Genomic DNA, 23,278 nt, shown 5'->3' with positions numbered 1-23,278 from the left:
GCCAAACCCACATCAAATATGTGATGGCGTCAGGTTTTTTCGCACACTCCTATTTTAAAACCACGTGGTAATTTAACAGTATGAGAGAGCCTTAAGGCTAAGTCTCGACCCCTGAGTTAGTTATTAAATTTTTATATTAATTACTATTAAATAAGGAATTTTCTTGTGAATTTATTCCGATTGCTCTGTCGCATTTATTGTCATGTCACAAATTTTCTCACCAGATATTTACTAAAGTTTTATAATTTACAGTTGTAAAAAGTCACTTGCGCCACTTTTTAACGTTACACAGAAAACATTTTTTTTCTGTGCTTTTACAAAAGATTCCATTGTAAACCAGTTGCCAAGAAATAGTTTGTAATACTACAAGAAAGATATCGTAACTTTTTATTTTTACATACGGTTATTTTTACATATATGAAATACGTTGATGTTTCATCAAGCCATGGAAAACATAAACGAATATTCAATAATTGGAATTTATTTCGTTGTATCATGCTTTTTATGTGCGCAGTTCATACTGGAAAGCGATTCAGGGAACGGTTTACAAATGACTTTACCTGTTGCAGATACTGGGACAACACAAATCATAAATGCCTGGGTAAGAATCCGAACCCATTATTGCTACGAACATTATTTTGTAATGATACAGTTGTTGTTTATATGTAAATGCACAAATTTATAAATACCTGTAATTTGTCATGAATATTTTTGTTCCATATACAAAATAAATTTACAGTGTAAACGATAATACTTATTAAATATAAGTTGAGTAAATAATGTGCAAGAGATCTAGCGTGATAAAGTTACAGGAAGAGTCTTCAAATGATAGCAGTGACCAGTAAATGAAATAAACGACAAGAGCTACGAAAACAGAACTTCTCATGGAACGCAACCCCGCAACAACGCAAAACGCTAACATTACAAGAATATCACGGTGGTTCATAAAGCACGCAAATCGCCAGGCATCACCAACCCTACAGCTTGAAATTGCAAAACAGTAGAAAACAAATTTCTTCCCCGGGAAAATTTTTCGATAGTTAATAATTATCGTGAGAACATTTGAAATTTTTAATAATTTTATTGAAAAAGTGTTTTTTTTTCTCTCTCACTGGGCAAAAGTTTAACAAGCGAAAACGTGATGTAAATATTAAAAACAATATCGTTGCCTATGCACATTAACGGCTGGGTCTTTAAAAAGTTTCCAGAACACTTTCATTGAAATACAGAGGGCGGAAACGCAAGACGTTGTAAGTTTGTCGATGCTTGCGTTGCGTTTCTGCAACTTGCGTAGTTTACAAAAAAATGTATTTGAAACGTCGGCATTGAACTTTTTGCGTTCTTGCGCTTCTAGAGTAGTTTATATACCCGTAATGGCCTCCAAATTTGATTACGGGCCATGGACCCTTGACCGGAGACCCCCCCCCCCCAATTTTACAGTCACGTGCTACATTATAATTGCATGGTTATTTCTTACCTACACTCTTTTTAGAATGTTGTTTAACCGGCAAATACAGGTTAAAATTATTGTTACTATTTTATAAGTCCAAACTAAGCTTTATTTATATAAATATTCGTATTTAAAACAATCACACAGCGAGTATGTATATTTATTTCACACGCTGAGATAAAAATAAATGGGGCTGGGTCCGGGTCCTGGAACCAGGGGTCCACCCAGCCCCACCCGTGTGGGGCCAAGATACCCGGCCTTAGGCAAGTTCTACAACGACACGGAAAGGTAGACGAATCTCACGCTCTCCCGTGTACGTGGCTCCGTGCGACCAATAGAAGTTGTTTATGTTACAAATACGTTAAAAATTGTTTCTACAACAATAATATCTAGTGTTCTATTATTGTATTTTCATTTATTTTTAATATAGACGCAAAATCTGCCCGTGCTATGATCTAGAAGCATAATAGATATTTTAATTAAATTAATATTTCGTAACATTGAAATGCAAATTAATTATGTGGCCGAATTTCAACAAAATGAAATAAAAATATATACAGTGCATAATTTTGCATAATTAACTGGCAAAGTTAAAAAGTTAACATTTTTGTGCAGTTTGGATAAGGAGAACCAAATTGAATAAATAACTGAAAATATTTGGGTTTAAAGGCAATGCTGGTGGTTAATGCGGAGTATGGTTTGAAATTATTCAAATGAAACTTAATTAATTTTATTTGGTCTTTTAAAATAATATTTTTTTAAAGGCCAGGTAAAAATAATTATATTTTTCTTCTGAAAGAAATTAAACCATATCGCATAGCAGCCAGTAAAATATACTTTAAACTTAACGAGTTACAGTTTCCTGTTCCATTTCATTCTCCTTATCCATACTGCACAAAAATGTTAATAATGTAACTTTGCTAGCTAATTATGCAAAACGTATACGGTGTAAAATTATTTTTTCGTATGGCCGGTCAAAAAGTCGTCACGCTTAACCGTGTGGAACGTAAATATAAAAAAAATATATGGAACGGGACATTAAAGACAATGTCGCGACTCGGCCGAGGGTGAGGGCAGTGTTGCCAACACCGCGCTGCGCCGCGCCGGGTACCGAATGGCAGTCGTACCAACCACTCCACTCGACCCAGTTCGACCCTTGATCTTCCCCTTCTACATTTCCCCCTCCTCCACACCACCCTCCCTCAATTAACATGCGCCGACCCCTGGGATGAGAAGTGGATGTGAGAGAGGGGGGAGGGGAGGAGGAATAGGGGGTTCATCAGAAAGTAAAATTATGAGTTTGAACCCGCGGGCAAATAAAGAACTCCCAGCCTGCACCCTAACCTCAACCTCCCCCGCTGCTCCCTTCATTCGGCATGCATTATTCCGCGGGCCGAACTTCGTCTGCGGCCAGCGCTGGTTCGCTCGCCGGCCGCACTGTATTAGCATGCGTCACGTGACTCCACTCGAATCTGGCTGTTCTCAAAGTTGTGCCGGTGATCCGCGTATTCCTCCGTCGCTATTGGGTTCTGTCGACAGTTTCTGTTCGCAACTTCACGTTGTTGTCAGTGTTATCACGCTGATATTAGTAGATGCCGCAACATTTCTCGGTTAACTTCTTTCCGCTTCAGTGATTGGACCACAGTTCGTTTGAAGGAATCTGAGCTAATTAGGTACTAACCAACGAAAAAAGTATCGAACAGCAAACATCGCAAATTAAACATAGTTGTAAACACATTGGTGTAATTTTCCAAAATGCATAGATGATTGCAGAGTCCATCCTAGAGGTCACTTAAACCGCGAATTTTTTAGTCCCTCGACATTAGTGATGTTTTGAAATATGTCAGTTGAGGAATGGCTACCACTGGTACTACCTTCGAGAAGTTTAAAATTTGGGACAAGTTCCAATTTCTTGGTAGGCTATAACAAAAGTTTTCCCCAGTACATAAAATTTTTCTTCCATTGATCTACGTCTCTTCGACAGTGAAGACGCACACATATACGTCTGTCTCAAAGGGTTGAAGGAAAAAAATTAGAAAAAAGGGGCGTTTAGTTTTTTTACAGGTTTTTTCAAGATTTATTTTTAATGCATGTGTTTACTCTGCGAGTAGGACGAGATTACATTCTTGCTGATATAATTAATTGGAAACCTTACAAGTTATGCAATACTTACAAATCACACGTACACCTATGGTCACTGTAATGTTTTTTTTTAATTGTGTGGTTTGAAAAGTTTCTCCCCAGGTCCTTTGTTTCTCTAGGCGGTATTTCCGCTCAGAGATGCAGTTGCTAAATCGCCATTCGCTAACAGCTCAAAGATATATGTGAGGTGTCTGATGACGTATAACTAGGGCCGTGATTATTTCGCGGACTTGAAGCACAGAGACATGTCGGCTTCGCGTTAAGTGTTGGGACTAAAGTGCTCCTGACACGCACTTAGTGATCTCGAGCCAGTTATGAACAAAGTGGGAGAAGAGGTAATCCAATCACCAGGGACAGGAAAAATTCGCGGGTTTAATGACCTGCAGGATGAACTCCATAGTTCTACGTACACTCGGTCAAATGTTACCCACTCATTGGCTGCTGTATTGTGAGACGTCCCAACGTAGCAGCCTGTGATTCGATAAAGCTTTGGTCGGGTGTTTCTCATTGGCCCAGAGTCATCCAGGTGAGTTGTGAGCCAATAGCGGAGGCAGCACTGAGGTATAACTATTTGTATTTTAGCCTATTGTGAAATGAATTCGCGAATTTTTCCGGTCTCTACCAATCACGTGAGTTCCGCCAGATGACGTGACCTTATCAACCAATGGGCGCTCTAAGATTGCTTTATTATAAACAGGCTGAGTCTGAATTCGACCGACAAACCGCGACTGAAGGTGCATCACGACACACCTTTGCATACCTCTATACGACTTCTGGTCTGAAGTGATTCCCAAGCAGCTTTATAACTATTTAATTTGAAATATTAAAGAAATTATTTAAGATGGAACACGGAGTGACTGTGTAATATTTCACTAAACTAAGTTCTACAATCACCAACAAACTTGCCGTTGAAATAATTGGGGCTAACACATTTATTTGTCAGAGGTTTATCTGACGTGTTCCACCTCCAATTATTTCGAAAAAAAAATTTTTGCTGGGCGTTCTAAAAATTTGTTTGGTCAAATATTGTCCTGACGCTCAGTGTTTTACACCTTAAATAATTTCACTATTATCTATAAAAATAAAAATGTAAATGTTTGCTCAAAAATCTTAACTCTCCGAAAGTTGTTCACTGATTGCTTTGATATTTTGACACAATGTTGCATTTAAAAAAGCGTACGTGTATTTGTATACACATGTAACACCCGTGACAGGTAAAAGATAGATAAACATATATATTTACAAATGTTTGCGTGTTCGTCTTCTGTTTTTTAAAGATAAATGTACAGATAGGAAGATAGACATATTGAGATAGAGATGTATTGAGGGATATAGAGAGGGAGATATACAGAAGTATAGAGATATTTAGAGGGATATAGCGGGTGATTTATATAGATTAATAGAGAGAAGTAGAGGGATATAGATAGGGAGATGTATTGAGATATATATAGAAACATAGATACATAGAAAGATATAATGATATGGAGAGATATGTATATATACAGAGATATATAGAATAATATAATATGGATAGAAACATAGATACATAGAGAGATAATGGTATGGAGATATATGTATATATATATATAAAGAAATATAGTGGTATTAATAGAGGTTATTATATAGAAATATAAAGAAACTCTTTGTATATGTGTACCTACTTCAAAAAAATTACCAAAAAATTGAAAGAGCCATAGCATCGCATGCGGAGCATTAGCTAGTTTATAGTAAAAGTATTGTTCACGTCCAGTTTCAAAGACGGATACCAGCGTTGGGAAGCAACTTTGGACCTTAAGTCGCACAGAAGGTTGCAACTTATTTTGTCCTGATGAACCTGCAGCAGAAGTTTGTCAGACTCCTCCGGTATAGCGAGTTAAGTCTAGCCTGGAGTGAAATGAATCCGTGAAGTGTATGTAGGTATATGCAAATGTATATGTAAAGTCTACTTACTTCGCTACCCGATGAATCCGCTTATGAATCCTGACTTTAGCAATTACCCAGTAAGGCGAGCTGAACCGTAATATTAACGCATAAATATACAAATGTCCGTAATTGGAAAAAAATATAGGATGAAAGTTAAAAATACCCGCAAATTATTAATTTTTCGTAAAGTGGCTTTCCTACGGTGAAAGTTAGCAGTATGTCTTGCAAATATTTCTCGTAAAATTTTAAGAGAAAGTGAGATAATCCACACAAACACGTTGGGAAGCAACTCGTTTGTTTGTCCAAGGTGTTCGCATTTTCGAAGAAAATTTAAACGGTTAGCGGGGCTAAGGAACTAATCCCCAAAGTTTGGTTGAACATAATAAAACTTGTTTAATCGTTTTCCTCCGCACCACCACCACCCCTAAAGGAACTTCCGGCTCACATAATGGCCGAAAGAAGCATTTTAGATAATACGTACGTTTACGTTGTATATGTCTCTTATCAGTGGGGAACGAATTTGCATCCCAAGTTTTCACCCGGCTCAACGAACACACCGTGAACATTTCATGAATTAAAGATGCTGCCAACAGTCAAACGTGAACTATAAAACGAATACCTACCATCCAAACACACTCATTTAGGCCTTCTCATAATTCTTTTAAAAAAGGCGAAGTTATGTGCAATATGTTTGTCACGCAAACAAGCTTTATTATATATAAAATTATAATTTTTGTAACATTTACTGTATCTTAGTTGTTTGTACTTGTAATTATATTGTAAGCAGACTTTGATATCATTAAAAAAAATTCATATGTTAATCGGTAAAAATAAAAGAATTTGTGTTGTGGTCTACACATCCGTCCGTCACTGTTGTTCTGCGATCGGTGTTTGTTGTCCGTGTTAGTAAATATCACGTGATGCCTCGCAAGCTGCAGTTGGGTAACGCGCACCACAGGTACCACCTCTGAGACAAGTCACGTGACACATACTTGATTGACAGCGGTGCCATCAAGGACTCTTGAATAACTTAGAAATGTCACGCGTCTACATGAGGCCGTCGTATGCACGCACCGCATAATTTGATGAGGATAACCGAATGGAAAGAAAATAATAAAATCACTTTTCCTGCAAAGGCATGTTCTACAATGCGTAGACGTATCTCCCGGAACATCTCACCATCTCATCTACTGCTTGCACAGTGCACGAAAAAAAAAAAAAATTGTACTTGAAACAATTTTTTACATATTTATAACATAAACAAGCATGGCTACCACCGCAGCCAAGTACTCGGCTTCTATTGGTCGCACGGTAGAGCTCAGCACTGCCGAGCTAATCTGTACGGGTCCGTCTCAAGTATGCGTGCCGTTATACGAACTCTGTTCCGTGAGATACGTCTCCGTTTACGTCATCCCGTTCCCGCGTCACTGCAGAGCGGGTCTAACAGCGAACGGAGTGTAGAGCGTACGAATACATACTGGTTTTATTGCAGATTATTTCAGTTTCCTTTTAAGTTGGGCGTTGTTCTTGTCTGAGAAGAGTTGAATTTTTTTCCAGAGAACTTCATGACTGTTAACACAGGCATGTTCGAAACGTCTATTTTTTTTTTTTAGTTTCGTCCTTCTTGATGTCATTAGAGACGACGAGGGGCTGATGAGGAGAGAATGGAACATTGGCGGAACGGTTGGGAGGAGAGGGAAACGGGAGTACCACGAGGAAACCTCCCCCCCCCCACCCAACTTAATCGTGGTAACGCCCGCCACGTTTCACACTACCGTCGGAAAGCGTACGCGGATCTCATTGGTGGAAGAAGCGAGTGATCTGACCTCTTCCTTCAAAGTATTTCAAACGCAATTATGTTAGGACTATGACCATGTGATCGTGTGGTTTAATAAATTGTTTGTGCGTAGCTTTAAAGCTGTAATTTTATAATCATACCCAAATATGTTCCGGAAAGTTTTTATGATAATAAATTATAAATATTGCATTTAAAAAACTGTCTGGTGGTAACATACACTTGCTTATAATATAAAAATAAATGTTTTAGCCATTACGTTAAAACATACTGTACAATACGTATGTCATGTTTGTCATGATGCTTCAGTTCAATTTGTTTTACTAAGTTATCTTTTCTATGATTTTGATGATCTTGTTTTTAAATTTTATTATTCATATTGAGTGAATAAAAATCGTTAGTGCAATGATAGGCTTTATTGTCATAAATGGATTACATAAATTATTAAATGATGATTGTAATTTTCCTATATATGAAGAACTTTGATTTTGTTTAAAGTTGTAATAACAAATATACTAGATAATTCGGTTCCAATTAGATATTTGTTTATATAGCAGTAAACAATAAATTCCAGAGAAATTCTTTATAAATAAAAATAGAAAACATGTAATTTTTGATGATGAAAAATACAGAAAATATAAGGCCAATAAAACATAACTAAATATATTCTAAAATTCATTGCAAACTAAAAACATTATCTCCAAGTTCTCCGTGAGTACATTAAATGAAACGGACTTAACAATCTTACTATTCTTTTGTTTGCACAAATAAATGCGTTTTATTTGTTTATTAACATTTTTTATAATCTATTATTACATTACAAAATTTTCTTGAGTTTACTGCGATTGTCACCACGCATACACTGAGTGATGGGACGTAAATATTTGACAGACTTTACTTAACATAAATATTACCATACAATGAAACTAACACAATCAAACTATGATTACGTATTAGAATTTTATTATAAAATGAAATAAAATAACAGTTATTTCCAGCGGCTCACACACTTCAGTATTTACTTGAAATTTGCCACTGTAAGCCTGTTATTTTTCAAAGCGACGTTGGTATTTGAAAATAACGCGTTATGTGGCTGGGTGCGTGAAAACGCCCTGAAACTAAACCAACGAGTGTGAAAAATACAAACATGGTCGTCAGCATAACATGCAACTGAAATTCACGAAACATTTTTAAAAAAATAAATTTTTTTTTATGGTTCAGCCCTGTTGACATCAAGAGGACAAAGTTTACTTATTCATTTTTGTACAAAATTTAATTCCGTAAAAAAACCCTACAAAGCTACTTCACGTGAACTCGAAACAAAATAAATATACGAACACCTCAAATAATATGCTCGTCTGAATTTTCAAACTCGATAGAAACAACAAACAAGATTTTTATTTAAAAGTTGACTGGGTATGAATAAGTACAACGCAAACATGGAACGTAAATGTGGAGAGTTTTTGAAATCCGTGATCATATCAAACGCGGCTACACAATTTCAGGCGGTAGATAACTTAAATTGTTATGCATCTACAATTAATTGGTTTTTGAAATATTTAAAAATAAATCCGTAAATTAAAGAATTGTAATTTGCTCATAAATAGTTATATCAATTTAATAAGCATTTATTTTGTGGTTTTTAAAAATTTTAACAAAAATTTATGTTTCGACTATGAACAATCAATCGTGTGGTTAATAATTTTAATTAATTGATGGTGCCCAGCTTTTATTATAAAACTGATAAGATGTGCTAAAAATAAAAAGTTTCATGACAAAAAAAAACGCACAACGGTGCTTGAGCGCAGGTGCTGCTCCCTGGTGCTTCGGCGATCGTCGGACATGTTCGGCTGTGGCACTTCGTGTTCCCTTCTCCTCGCTTCTTCCCCTCAATATTTCTTCAGATCCTGTGCTTCTTGTGGTATGGACAACGCGGTAGAAATTCCTGCTGTAACTGTTTAAGCCCGCGCAGCGCATGTAAATCACACCACGAGTCCAAGTGCCCAACCTCCCCACATGGTAGACTCTTTTCTACTCTCTCCAACTTTTCATTCAACCATCCTCTGTCTCCTGTATGTCCGTACAATTAAAGTTGTTCCCCGCATGACAGTGCCCAGGGTTTTTCTTGTGTCTATGGAGTTGAGTCATGGCGCCAATCGCTGCCATGGCTGGCCAATGCCCGCACAAAGCACACGATGCATGCGACCCTCTCCCTGCATGGCTGATCCCAGCATGACCAGGCTCATAGGCTTCGGCCTGAGACGCGCCTAGGTCTCTCCCTAACCCGGACCCCTCCTGCAAATACACTTAGTTTTAAGTTAAGTTACGAAAAAATCAACATTACACCAGTTAACATATCTTACTGGTGGGGCTGTACACCAATACGAATTAAAATTAGCGTTACACAACAAAACACACAATATCGTACACTTCAGGCCCGTGCCAAACTATAGCACATAAAACGTATCCAGCCCGCTGATCCAAGTCATCATCATAATCATCAACAAACTTTTTCCAGCCTGTGGCCGGATCAGTAAAGTAAAATACCTCAATCTTCCTCAGTAACTCTGTTCCATACTTCTCCTCTTTCCTGCTCTCCTTTAACTATCTTCTCTTTCCATATCCTCTTTGTTGTTCCTTGGGGTCTTTTTCCTGTGTACTTCAACTCCAACATTTTTCTAGGCAGCCTCTCTTTTCCAATCTTCTGAACATGGCTATACCATCTCAATCTTGCTTTTTCAATGATCTCATTCAGACCTGTTCTCATGCTCTTGCACTCAACATCTCATTCCTGATCCTGTATCGCATCGCAACTGCCAACATACTCCTCATAAACTTCATTCCTATTGCTCTGATCGTCTCAGAATCTCTACTTCATTAGTGATTATGGACACACCTAGGTATTGTACAACACTTGTTTGCATTTTAATGACAACTCCCTCTTCCATAACATTGATCCTAATGATTCTACGAAAGTGTGCGGTGCATCTTGAAATAAATTGCATAGAGCGAGTTTTTAATAGAAACTTAGGTTTCTGGTCTCACCTGGCTGGCAGTGTGACGGATCGGCGGTTCTCTGCCTTGTGTTGCATAGTTCCTGAACGAATGCATTTGTTTGGACGACGATGGAGCGGGGTATGATATTGGGCCCATGTAAGATTCCTTAATGTGGCTGCTGTATGCGGTACATGGTGGCGATACTATCCAAGTGTCTAGTTTAAATTATGTCGGTTAAATAACATTTCAGTAGCCACCGTCTAAATTTTGTTTGGCTTTCATATCCTTTTACTTGTAATTTTTTCTCTCCTTAATTTGTTTGCTTGAGCGTACATGCACCCATGATGGACACATTCGTCTTGCATCCGTCTAAGGTCTGGTCTTTGACTTAGGGCGGGTGTACTTCCTCAGCGGAGAACATGGAATTATTCTGTTTCGTGGGAATCCGGAGTTTTTTACACTTAAACTTTCAACTTTCGATTGCCTCAATTTAATTGCTGAGCCTTTCATTGATTTGTAATATGGTACCATGGTATCTGTGTATCGTTGACTGGCATTTTATCTATTCAGTTTGTAATTTAATATAATCTTCAGTGTTAGATTGGATATTCTTTCTTGGTTATTTTTTGCTGTTTTGCTAATAACATGTGTTTCAAGCTTAAAAGTAAATATTTCTACTAGTATTTAATTATTAGTTTTTTTCCTCCCACGGTTTCTTGCGTATAAATGTCAAGTTTATATTTGCCAAAAATTTAGTTGAAAATTTCTAGATCGAAACGTGGCTGACGCTGGTGTGGATCTGAGGATTTTCTTGTGTGATCTAGCTGTACCTAGTGACCTAAATGTCGACGAGACGTCAAGGTTGCGAGACTGGAATAAAAAAAATCTAGTTATATAGAACACAAGGTCATTAAAAATTTATAGTTTATTATTTTTAAAAAATGACTACGTTAATACTTTAGAAAATAATCTGCACGCTCAAGTTTTGAACAATGGAGAATAAAAAAATTGTTATGAATTTTTTTTTTAAATCCAAGATGGAGTATTTAGGTTTCTATCATCCTCCTTAAAAACTGCAATTTCATTAGTTCAAGACGACATGGTATGCGCTGAGTCACGCCCGAAGCAGTCATGTTAATTCCAAATATCCATGTTGGCTGGAATGCGTTTCAGATGGCCGCGTCGCGTGACACGGCCACATTATTTTTCGTAACGTCACGGCGAGTAAACCCAGGGAGTGGGATCTCGCGGGCCGCAGGGTGATGAATATGGACAGGTGAAAGGCAAAATTATGGTATAAGTCTATTTGTTTTTTCAGTTTTTTTGCTTCAGGTTTGAGAATAATTATGTTGTAATCTCAACTGTGCAATAAAAAATTAAGGAAAAATCTTAGTAAAACAATAGAACAAAAACAAAACACTTATCAATAGAAAAAAGTTATAACAAAATTCACAAAACATAATTTTTCTAAAGTGTTTGTTCTTTAACTCAGGTCACTTGTATTTCACCTGTCCATAGTTAAGTCAAGATATGTATTCATCACTAGACACCTTACGAATAACTATGCCTAGAATTAGTAAAACGGCTTATATCTAAGAAAGTTTAGCTCTAAACGAAGAACGGTGTAAAATGTTTCCTATTTTAAAAATCTAAATTTGTGTCACTGGGAAGCTTTTGATGATAATTTGAATTTTGTACTTACGCTCTTTCGAAATTCTTTGTTTTTATTATTTTTAATATGCTTAAATTTTTAAAGTTTATAATTGGATAAAAAAGCGGAATTATTGTCTTTTATGTATAGAATATAAGTTTGTATGCCGGAAATTTTTTGGCAGATTAATTTTTTCTTTTGTTATCACTTAATTTCTTGCAACCAAAATTATCGTTTAATAGCACAGGTTCAATTAATATATCTAAAGATTTATTTTTATTTTTTTTTAAATTTAATCTAATAAAAGTTTTGTATGTATTAAATTAAAGTGTTTGTTATATTCTTCGTTTTTCAACGGGTGCATTAGGCACCTATCAACCTCCTAGTTTGAAAATGAAATGATAAGAGGATTTCCCCGGGAGTTTACTAAACAAAACTATTTAAAATACGGGTATAGTCACAGCACAGAAATATGTTCAAAATTCAGAAAACTATAGTGCGGATCAAACGTCTTGTTAGCTTGACAAGTGGGATGGAAGGAAGTTGCAAAATGTCATCGGGCGCGCATTTTCATTCGGGAAATACACACAGAAAAATAAAATGTCTTTACTTTTGTACAAAAAATTCCTTTGGAAACCAGTTACCATGAAATAGTTTACAATACTACAATAAATATATTGTAACTATCTACGACACATGGCTATGGGTATTTTTTGCATATGTGAGATAAATTGTTTGAGTTAATACTGAGTATTTATTACGAAAATAGGCGTAGAAAACTATAATTTTAATTGATGTTTCATTCAAGCATGTTTATAAAACCATAATAAAGATAATCGAATTTTTAACAATTTTACTTTTATTCCGTCATGGCCCTCTCAATGTCGAGAATGACGTCAAAACTTTTTCCTTTTAGCACGACCCATTTTTATGGTCTCCGTTTCACAAACCCATGATTATAGATGCAGAAGTTTCGCGCATTAATTTAATCAAATGTTAGAATGAAAAACTTCACAATCTCGCACTGCGTTCGTGAATGGACCACAGTTATTTGGACACGCCCCTCCACGACCTTGAGCCAACGATGCCCCGCCAGGAGAGAAGCAAGCGAATAAGGTAGTGCCAGTTAACAAGGAGAAAATTATGCTCGCTAAGAAATCAAACATTTGTTGAGCACACCCATAATTGATTTTGTATTATATCCCGAGGCCAGACGAATCCTCAAAATTTCCGGGTCTCCATCCATGATGCGCGACACACATGTTAAACACGACCTCACTCTACCGGTTCTGGAAGCCGACTGACAAGTCACAACCTGTTCAAACTTGTCAGTGACTACCTCAAAGGAACAGGATGTCGGGATTGTTAATTCTAACAGATGTAGCGTCAGCAGTCACTCCAATAAAAGTTAGTTCACCAACAAACAATACAACACATAGTTAGAGACCGAAAATGTTGGCATATTCATTTCGTTATAGGTTATAATTAGAGACCGGAAAAATTCGCGGATTCCTTTCGAGACAGGCTGGAATCCAAACTCGTTTAGCTTAATACTGCGTCACTGATTGGACCGCAATTTACCTGAAGGACTCTGAGCCAATGGCAAACACTCAACAAAAGAAGTATCGAATCATAAGAATCGCAGTAAACAGGTGTCCTGAGTCTGTAGCCAATGACCAGTTGATAGTTGCCCGAGTACTTAGAGAATCGTGGAGTCTATCCTAGTGGTCACTGAAACCGCTAATTTGTCCAGTCCCTAGTTATAATTAAAACATTTATAACTTGTTGCTGCTTTTAAAATTGGCTCACAGCTCGTCTGGAGTTCTCTGGGCAAATCAGGAGCCCTCAACCATGGACGAATCACAGGCTACCCAGTTGATACGTTCTAACACGTGAGCAGCCAATGATCGTGTGGTATTTGCGTGAGCGTGCTCAGGACTGCAGTAGTGTCTATCCTTGAGGGCGGCGAACCCGTACATTTCTCCAGTCCCTACACATTGTTGTACAATTTTTAAAAGTTTTTAAACTTGATCTGTTATTTTATACACGATTATTCTGAATTCGGCCGACAAAATTCGGTGCTAGGTTGTTCATGAAAGACAACAAAGTTGAAAACACATATTAACTGATTATGGTCTAAAATGAAAAAAAAAATTGTTAACAATTATTGAACTAAAATTTTTCTATGTCTTGTATACTCCTCTGAAGTCGGAAAAGAACAACTGCTTCATTACAAACAAAAGTGAAAGGATTTAAGGTGGTACTTTGAGCATCTGGATTATGATCAAGTTAAAAAAATAATTTTACCACCGCAAAACTTGTTATTTAAACGGTCCGTCGTGACACACTTATACCTGGAGACTGGAAAATAAAATTCACGAATTCATATCGCGATATAGGCTTACGTCCAAACAAGTCTTACTTCGTTAATAATGTTCGCAGGCTTTCACGGCCATTGTCTGAAGTAGCTTGGCTTCTGGGTTGTAGCCGTGTCCTTGGCGAATAATTCACCAATTATTTGCCAAGGACACGGCTACAACCCAGAAGCCAAGCTACTTACGTATACCTTCGTCCTGCTTCTGCGATCGGGCCATATTCTATCCGAGGGAACTGTGGGGGGGGGGGGGGGGGGGAGACCTTATCCAAGAAGTTGTGTAAAAATTGGTTGTCTGTAAAGTCGGTTTACGGACGATAGTTTAACGTGACAACGTCATAACAAAACATTGATGAAATGATTGGCATACTTTTATGAATAAAAATTGAATCATTTTTATTTTAACAATAAAAGAATAAATACTTGTAATTATACTAGTAATCAGATTTTTAAAATGCAAGAATAATTAACCTTAATTGCCGAAATTGTTGTTGTAATAAGCAACGACAACCACATTAACTTTTCACGTCACTTTCTAAACAGTCGACGAAACAGTTCACGTGTAGATAACTTGTAATTAATTTTAAAATTTTTAGTTTAGCTATAAAGTTTAAATATAATTATGAACAAGTTTTCGTATAAATAAACTGTAATCAAATATATATAATCAATTATATGAATCACCATAATTTTTTAGTCAATTGTAACATAACCTATTATTACTGCACTCGCCGACAGCGTAACGGAACAATTAACGTAACGGGACACATCGTAACGGGACACATCGTAACGGGACAATACGCGTAACGGAACAATGTGCGTAACGGGACACTTTTTCTTGCGTGCAGCCGGCGGTTCATCGATTTATTAGACGTTGTCACGTCAAACAGCACGGGCGACCCGGCGGAGACGCGGACAGAGGACAGGGGGCAGGGGGCAGGGGTACTCACGGCCGAAGCAGCACTTGTCGCGGCGCGCGGCGAGCACGGTCACCCAGACTGCCAGCAGCAGCAGCAGCACGCTGCCCGCGGCCATCGCCACCAGCGTCGTCAGCGGCACCGGCTCTGCGCACAGGAGGCCACCCCCTCACCCCTCCGTCCGTCCAGCACACAGCGACACTGCCCCTCCTACACTGTGCACTGTTCCCCGAGCACAACCATCCGACACTCCGACATCTCCTCCGTGGGTTCAAAACAACAATGATCAGTAGGGCCATGAAAATTTCGCGAAAAGATACCGAGAGTAGCTGGAAGTTAAAACACTGTATCATCGTCTGTGTTTCGTGATTGGGTGAGTTACTTTGAGGTGCATGTAGATTGTTACAACAACCAATCACACTAATTCAGTGTGGAAGCAAACTCGTCCTTAGTGGCTCGTGCACACAAGGCAACGACTTCTCTCGCAGACGGCCGCCAATCACAAGGAAGAAACAGCTGGTGTGGGTATACCTTGTTGCAGTCTAGTAGACGTTCAGATTTTTTCGCGAAAATTTCCTGCCCCTAATGATCAGAGACCGGAAAAATTCGCGGTTTCGATGGCCTTCAGGATAGACTGCGCATTCCCCTGAACACTCGGGCAAATAACGCCAGTTCATTGGCTGCCGACTTGTGAGTCGTCTCATTTGGTTTGTCTGCGATTCGATCCTTCTTTGGTTAATGGTTTATGATTGGTTGAGATTCGTCTAGATGAACAGTAAGCCAATGGCAAAAATCATTATATTGAATACTAGCCTGTCGCCTGTCGCCGAATGAATATGGGAATTTTTCAGGTCTCTAACAATGATGCTTAGGGGCAGGCATTTTTTCGCGAAAAAAAAACCTGAACGTCTACTATAGACTTCAACAAGGTATACCCGCACCAGCGGTTTCTTTCTTGTGATTGGCTGCAAACTGCGAGAGAAGTCGTCGCCTGGTTTTACCCGAGCCACTCAGGACGCGTTTGATTCCGCACTTAATTCACGTGATTGGTGTTGTGACGATCGACATTTATGTACCTGAGAGAAACCCACCCGATCACGGAACACAGACGGTGCTACATTGTTTTGACTTTCAGCTGGTCTCGGAATCTTTTCGCGAAATATGCATGCCCCTAATGATGCTTTAATGAAACATATCTATATATATATAGCCAGCGCACATCTGACAGCATGACAGGGGGGAAGTGCTACTGACATTAAAAGATTTTGTGACTGCTCCCCATGTCGATCCGAGGGATGGCCCAGTCATGCATGACGAGGAATAACCGTCTAATAGACTGTCCCAAGGTCCAGGTGGTTTCCAAACCACACACACACACACACACACATATATATATATATATATAATAAAATTGGATGGTGTATATGACGTCGATAAACTCCGACACCATTCGACCGATCACCATGAAAGTTGGCACATCAAAGGTTTTTTTTTTTTAATGAATAAGGTTTATACGCTATCCAATTTTTTTGTAACTCGCCGCTAGATGGCGTTGCAGCGCAAAAAACTACTAAAACCGTTCAATCGCTCTCCATGGGTGAACAGAAAAATTATAGGTCATAGACTTACACATTCTCTATGTACGCCACACTGTCATATAGTGCTATCCATTTTGCTTTAACTCGCGGACAATATATCACCCTGTGTTCAGCCCGGGCAACGCCGGGTACTGCAGCTAACCTTATAAATAAAAAAATGAATGTTTGTGTGTGTGTGCTCGTCTTCTATGCGTTCTCGCACTATCCATCCGATTGAGTTGAAACTTTTCATACTTGACATTCGAAAACGGGGACGGTCACTGTCTAAACGAAATTCCAATAAAAGCAGTCCTTAAAACAAAATTTATTTATTATTGATACAATTTCGCCATTTCATTGATGACTCATCGTTAGAGACCTGCAAAATTCACGGTTCCGATGGCCTTCAGGATATACTGCATATAACCCTGTACACTCGGGCAAATAGCGCAGGTTCATTGGCTGCCTACTTGTAAGTCGTCTCAGCTGGTTTGTCTGTGATTCGATTCTTCTTTTGTTGAGGGTTTATAACTGATTGAGATTGGTTTAGATGAACAGTAAGCCAATAGCAAAATTATCTAAGAGGTATATGTGTTTGAATTCTAGCCTATCACCGAATGAATCCGCGAATTTTGCAGGTCTCTACTCATCGTTCATCCGATCTCTATGAAATTTTGCACGCTTGACTTTTAAAACCATGGAGGTATTAATTAGTCTATTGAGTGGTTGTCTGTTCTGAAGTTGAAGTCAACTGGTTAGCAATTGGGTAGCAAAACAAATCGTAGCTGTATAAAACCTAATATGCCATATTTTTGTTTAATAGTTTGAAGGGAACTCGCCAGGAAGAATCGTAAAGATGCCATCATGTAACGAATATTTCTGAACAAACATAATACCAAACCTCTGCAAAAAGTTTGGGTCAAACTTCACTATAGCCAAAAATGTTTTGCTATGCAGAAGGGAATTTTTGTCCCGGGGGAAGGGTTGGTTTCATATAAGCAGAAATGTTTTAAACACATGAAAATTATAATCTAATATTCAAGGTTGGGACTTAATTCTGTTTTACTATGCTTATTAATGTTTCAGTTACTACTGAAAAGCTATTCAGGGAACAGTTTACGAGTAACTGTAACTAATGTAGGTACTGGGACAAGACAAAACATAAACGACCGGGGAATAAACCCAACCCAGTTGCTTTCATTAAAATAAACGAATATAGAAATATCCGTAATTTAACATGTTTATTTAGTTCCATTAACAAAAAAAAAATATCCCTGGAAATGTTACACAGGCTGAGTCTGAATTCGATAGAAAAACTTTATCGGCAGGTTCACCACAACGAAGTAAGTTAAAAACATATATAATTACGAATTATGGTTTAAAGTGCTTCACAAGGTTGGTACATGTCTTTGAAGTTGGGGCTTAACAATACTTATATTACTTATGTATAATAGTGAAATTATATAAGACGGAACACTTAACGTGTGGATTATGTTTGATTGAATGAAGTTCTACAACCACCGCCAATTCGGTTGCTGTATCAAAATTATTTCATTGAATGAATTGGGATGCATTGAAAATAAAGTTGTTTCTAGAACTTATTTCAAAGAAATAATTTTGCTACAGCGAAAAACTAGAGGTTGTACTGGAAAATTATTTAATTAAACGTAATTCAGACGCTCAGTTTTAAATCTTAAATTATATATATATATATTGTTTACAATGAAACTTTAAAGACTTGAGAATCACTTCAGACAGTAAGTGATGAACCTGCAGATAAATTTTGTTGATCGAATTCAGACTCATTCTCTAGACATTTGGTTACCAGTTAGACTGCGAACATATGTACATTTGCTTCGATTTGATGATAGGTTCACAATGGTTTGAACACTTCTCTGCAGGACTGTGGGCCAGTCAACTACCAGCTAGCGGTGGAAATACCGAATCACATCGTCACCACTCAAAAGAAGGGGAGGTTCTACAGTAAGAAATCAACAAATGGAACATCAATTTTGGGTGGAGTATACATAGGACTGGGAATTTTAGCCTGGCACAAAAAAAAAACAGCAAAATTTCCTGATCTATAATTATAAAGTAGGCGCACTTCTAAAAAAAAGTTTTTAATTACTCTCATTATATTTGATTATTCTGTCTAACGACATTGTAATATTTCAAGTAGTTTACAGTTTTTTTTAAGTCAGCTGGGCCTCAGACTCAAAATAGGTGTAAATTTTTTTTTGTTAAGTAAGCTACATTAAAAATATTCAACGGTGTTTTTCGGGACAGATAATTCTCAAATAAATACAAGTTTTGGGGATTTTTTTTCCAGATGAACATCTACTCAAGAAAATTACCAAGGTCTAAAATCTAGCTAGTTCATGATCACAGTCTAGCCGGATTAGCGATTTTGCTAGATTATCGATCGTAAATATATATTTTAATGGGAATTACACAAAAAATAATATACAGTACAATACTACTTAATAAAAGTTGAAATAGCTGTCTTAGGTATAGAAAGAAAAAAAAATTAATGCGAGCGTTACTGTTTCAAAAATTATCTTGTGTTACGTTGCGTCAAACAATTCTCTGAGTTGCGTACGCGATTCAGGTATCGTCATAAAAAAATGTATCCGGGTAATCTAATTCGCTATAGAATGGAAAACACTGTACTTTAATCAAAACCAACGGTAACGGTAATCTTCCGAACAAACTGTGAAATGTCGGCAGCGCAGTAATGCAACCTGTCGGCCAAATGTCAACTCCTAGACTCAACCTGTATTTGCCAGTGATGTGTAACATCTAACCTCAGTGATGAGCAAGCTCATGAGTTCTCACATTGCAAATACACTTATAATACGGAAATCGGGTCTCAAGACACGACATTTAGCGTAGAATTATTCAAAATAATGTCGAGCATGATAAATATACCAAAATTATGTTTTCAACCACATTTATGGACGCGAATAACATATAGTTTCCTCATCCGCTGCTAGAATTCGCTGCCGGAACAGTTACCTCGACTATCGAATCATTTCTTTTGCAGAGCGAAATTTTAAACTATATAACTAAACGGCTCCGATAAAAGCGAGAAACATTTGAAAAAATACCATACCCGGTTTTGGACCTAATTTTCGACCAGGTATTTTATTTTAATACTGACAATCTTGTTAAAATTCAATAAACAGCTAATGCTACAAAGTTTACGTTTGTCATTCTGAACTTTTTTTGCGGCATCAGCCACAATGGTTGTTACACTTTTCCGTTCAAAGACTTCCGTCGCATTCACGTAATTACTCCCACCAAATGCCGTGTTCCGAGAGCTAAGTTGTTGCCCATCAAACGCAAGCGGCTCGATTAGTGCCAGATTGATGACTATTTTAAGGTTAGTAATTACAGATTTTAAATTTGGTTGCTAAGATGGCCGACAAGATGACGAATGCTTCGACAGCTGACGATCTGGTGATTAACACTAATGCACTATAGCGGGTAAACTATAAACCAATATGGTGGCAGCAAACTCTAGCAGATTAAAACAAGAATGACAGCATCCAAGATGGCCGCCATGAGTTTTTGACTAGTAACTTCCCACTTACTATTTTTTTACCATTTTCCTGACTTATTTATGTATAAAAAAATTTGTTAGTTTTCCTGGTTAAGCTTATGGTAATTCTTTGATGACATTGTGTGACCGTTTTTACGAAACTTGAAAGACACTCTGGAAAAAGTCTTGAATATGGCAGATAACCAAAAAGTTTCAGTTGGAAATATTTAACATTATTTTATTTGTATGTAATTTTAAGAGGATTTTTTAATTGAGTTATATGTTGAGAATTATTATTATTTACGTGCGCGTGGAAATATAAATTTTTTCTTTAAATTTAATTAGCGGAACGATGGTGTAGCGCAACGATGGTGTAGCGCTTGGTCTGTGATCGCGAACAGGGAGAGGGGGGTAAGGTAGAGCGGGGAGAGAGGGGAAATGTTCTAGACTGTTAGTAGCTGGGAGCCGGTATGGAGAGAAGATCGCGGGAATTCGCCTCATTTAAAATTTTTTTAAATTCCATGTCCGTTACTTTTGATAGATGCTACACTATTAGGGTGTGGGGACGCGAGTCACTACTCGGTAGTGAGGGTAGTGACATACAACGACGTAATGGCGGAAATAATATATGCCTTAGTAAAAGTAGTGGGGGTCTGTCCGCCAGTAGCCACTATGGGAGAAGGACCTGTCACCAGTTTTAATAGAATGACCACATCCAGGACTTCTATGTTCATGATGTAAGTTTTTATTAAAATTGTGTTAAAATTGTAACAAATTTTTTAATAATTAGAATTTTTTGAGAATAATTACGGATTTTCAATATGGAGGTTATGATGTCATAGTCAAAGATGGCGATATAAAAAATGGCGGACAATTCTGTAAACCAAAATGGCGTAAACCGAGATGGCTGAAAGTTCTAGATAACAAAACGGCAAAATTCAAGATGGTGCCCGAGGTAAAAGTAATTCAAAATGGCTTCCGGGATCAAGGCTCATGGAAGCCGAGGTGAAGATCATGCGAAATGGTGTCCGGGGTCAAGGTCAAAGGTAATGATGGTCAAGGCCATGCAAGATGGCCGCAGGAACGTCACAATCCAAGATGGAGGACCGACACCACGTCACTACAACCTGGCACCGCACATACATTTTCATACTACTAATATTTTAATCGAATTAAAAATATTTGCTCCTGAAATAAAAATGAATTCGTTAGAATTGACAACCGGAAGTAACGTAAACCATTAGCACAATCTTGCGTATTAAATAGTTTTTAAGGGTCTTCAAATTAGCAATTTTTAAAACCTTTACCGTCTCGTTATGATGGTAAATATGGTTACAGAAAATATCAATTTATTAAGATTAAAAAGTGAATAAAGCATTAAAAATAAAATAGCCGTTGCCATGAGACGAAGAAAGCGTCAACAATGCAATAGCCGCTGCCATGGAGATTATTGGGAAAACTTAGTCCAAATAAATATAAAAAAAAATATAAAAAACTTATACGAATTCGGAAAAAATTTCTTCGAGGTGTAGACAGACGGCTATCTCCCCCCCCCCCCCCCCCCAAATCTATCGGAAAAATTTCACGGCTGTAGGTCTATTATCTCCGCGCTACGCGAACTACAGACAGACAGGCTCTTTCTTTTATTAACATATATAAATATACACTTATGTGATTATAAAAGTAACAACTAAAAGGATTCGAGCAGTAAACTTCCTGAACACAGCGAACGAACGAATGTTTTAATTAATCAACGGGAAATTTAGTTAGCGGCTACGCGTTGAAAAGATAATTATCACCAGCGGAATGATTTAAACTTTCCTCGTTTACAACTCATTTTAAACTTGCTCTATCTGCTCTGACGCGTATGTTACTATAAAAAAAAAAGGTGGATAGGTTTTCTGTTTCCAGCGACAGAGGATGTTAATGAAGTTCTAACATAATTCTTACACGAAATATTGATGCTGTAGTTCTTCAAGCCATTTTAGTTCTAATCTATGTTTAAAAATTACAACATTAAAATTACTCACACTTGAAATTCACAGGAAATGTGCGGCTCAAGCAGTAAAAGATAGATTTATAGTGAATGAGTAACTGTTTATATTCGAAATGATTACGTAGATAGAATCCACGATCTGTTCCAGCAGACGTATGTAATTAAAGTGATTAACGTTTCCAATAGCCCGTGGATTACAATATCAGGTAATGAATTAAGTACTTGTGGCTTTTAGTTAGTAAGCCTCAATTTCAGAAAAGTTTACATAAGGGGAAAAGCAAACCATTTGCTTGTAAATGTCACGAGGACAGTGTAAGATTGCTTACGAGCTATTTCACACGGCAATTATTAGCTGAACCTTTTCTTCCTTAATCACCAGCCACTCGACCTATCGCATTTTAATTTTATTTATTTATCTATAGGCCTCATTTATTAAGCGCCAGATAACAGACGTAGTTCAAAATAGGCTGGTGCTATACAAATGTAAAACAAATGCAAACACACACATATATATATATATGCAAAAAAGAAAATCAAAGAAACAAACAATAAGTGAAGTGCAGATGCAGATTTCCAAGCAATTTTACACAATACTTTGAAACCACTCCTAATTAAAAAAATTCACACAAAGGAATTCACTATTAAATACACATTAAAGATACATAGGCCTATACTAAAAAAATATATTGTATGATAATTAATGTTTTATATTACTAACAGTGAATTACAAATTTTTTTACATCCTACTGTATTATTAAGTAATTAACACTAATTGTATGAGGATTCATAAAAATATCAAATATTTACTACAATTCTTAGTACTAGCCAAACAACTCATAAGCAATTTATATGACCGTGGTGAGGTGAATATCTTATTGTTTTTGTGACTGTAGGCTGGAAATTTCAGGGACGTCT

At 37.3% G+C, this 23,278-nt stretch overlaps 1 protein-coding gene across 1 annotated transcript in view; it reads right to left on the bottom strand.

Annotated features, from left to right (window-relative positions):
- LOC134538612 (hemicentin-2-like) overlaps nucleotides 1-23,278 on the bottom strand; it is a 331,364-nt gene that overhangs the window by 116,153 nt on the left and 191,933 nt on the right. Inside the window, exon 4 of the mRNA XM_063380043.1 lies at nucleotides 15,283-15,396. Coding sequence (XP_063236113.1) covers nucleotides 15,283-15,396 — 114 coding nt within the window. The remainder of the gene's footprint in view (nucleotides 1-15,282; nucleotides 15,397-23,278) is intronic.

The sequence above is a fragment of the Bacillus rossius genome, chromosome 13, assembly GCF_032445375.1.
Source record: "Bacillus rossius redtenbacheri isolate Brsri chromosome 13, Brsri_v3, whole genome shotgun sequence".
Lineage (NCBI taxonomy): Eukaryota > Metazoa > Arthropoda > Insecta > Phasmatodea > Bacillidae > Bacillus > Bacillus rossius.
This window is presented reverse-complemented; position numbering and strand designations above follow the sequence as displayed.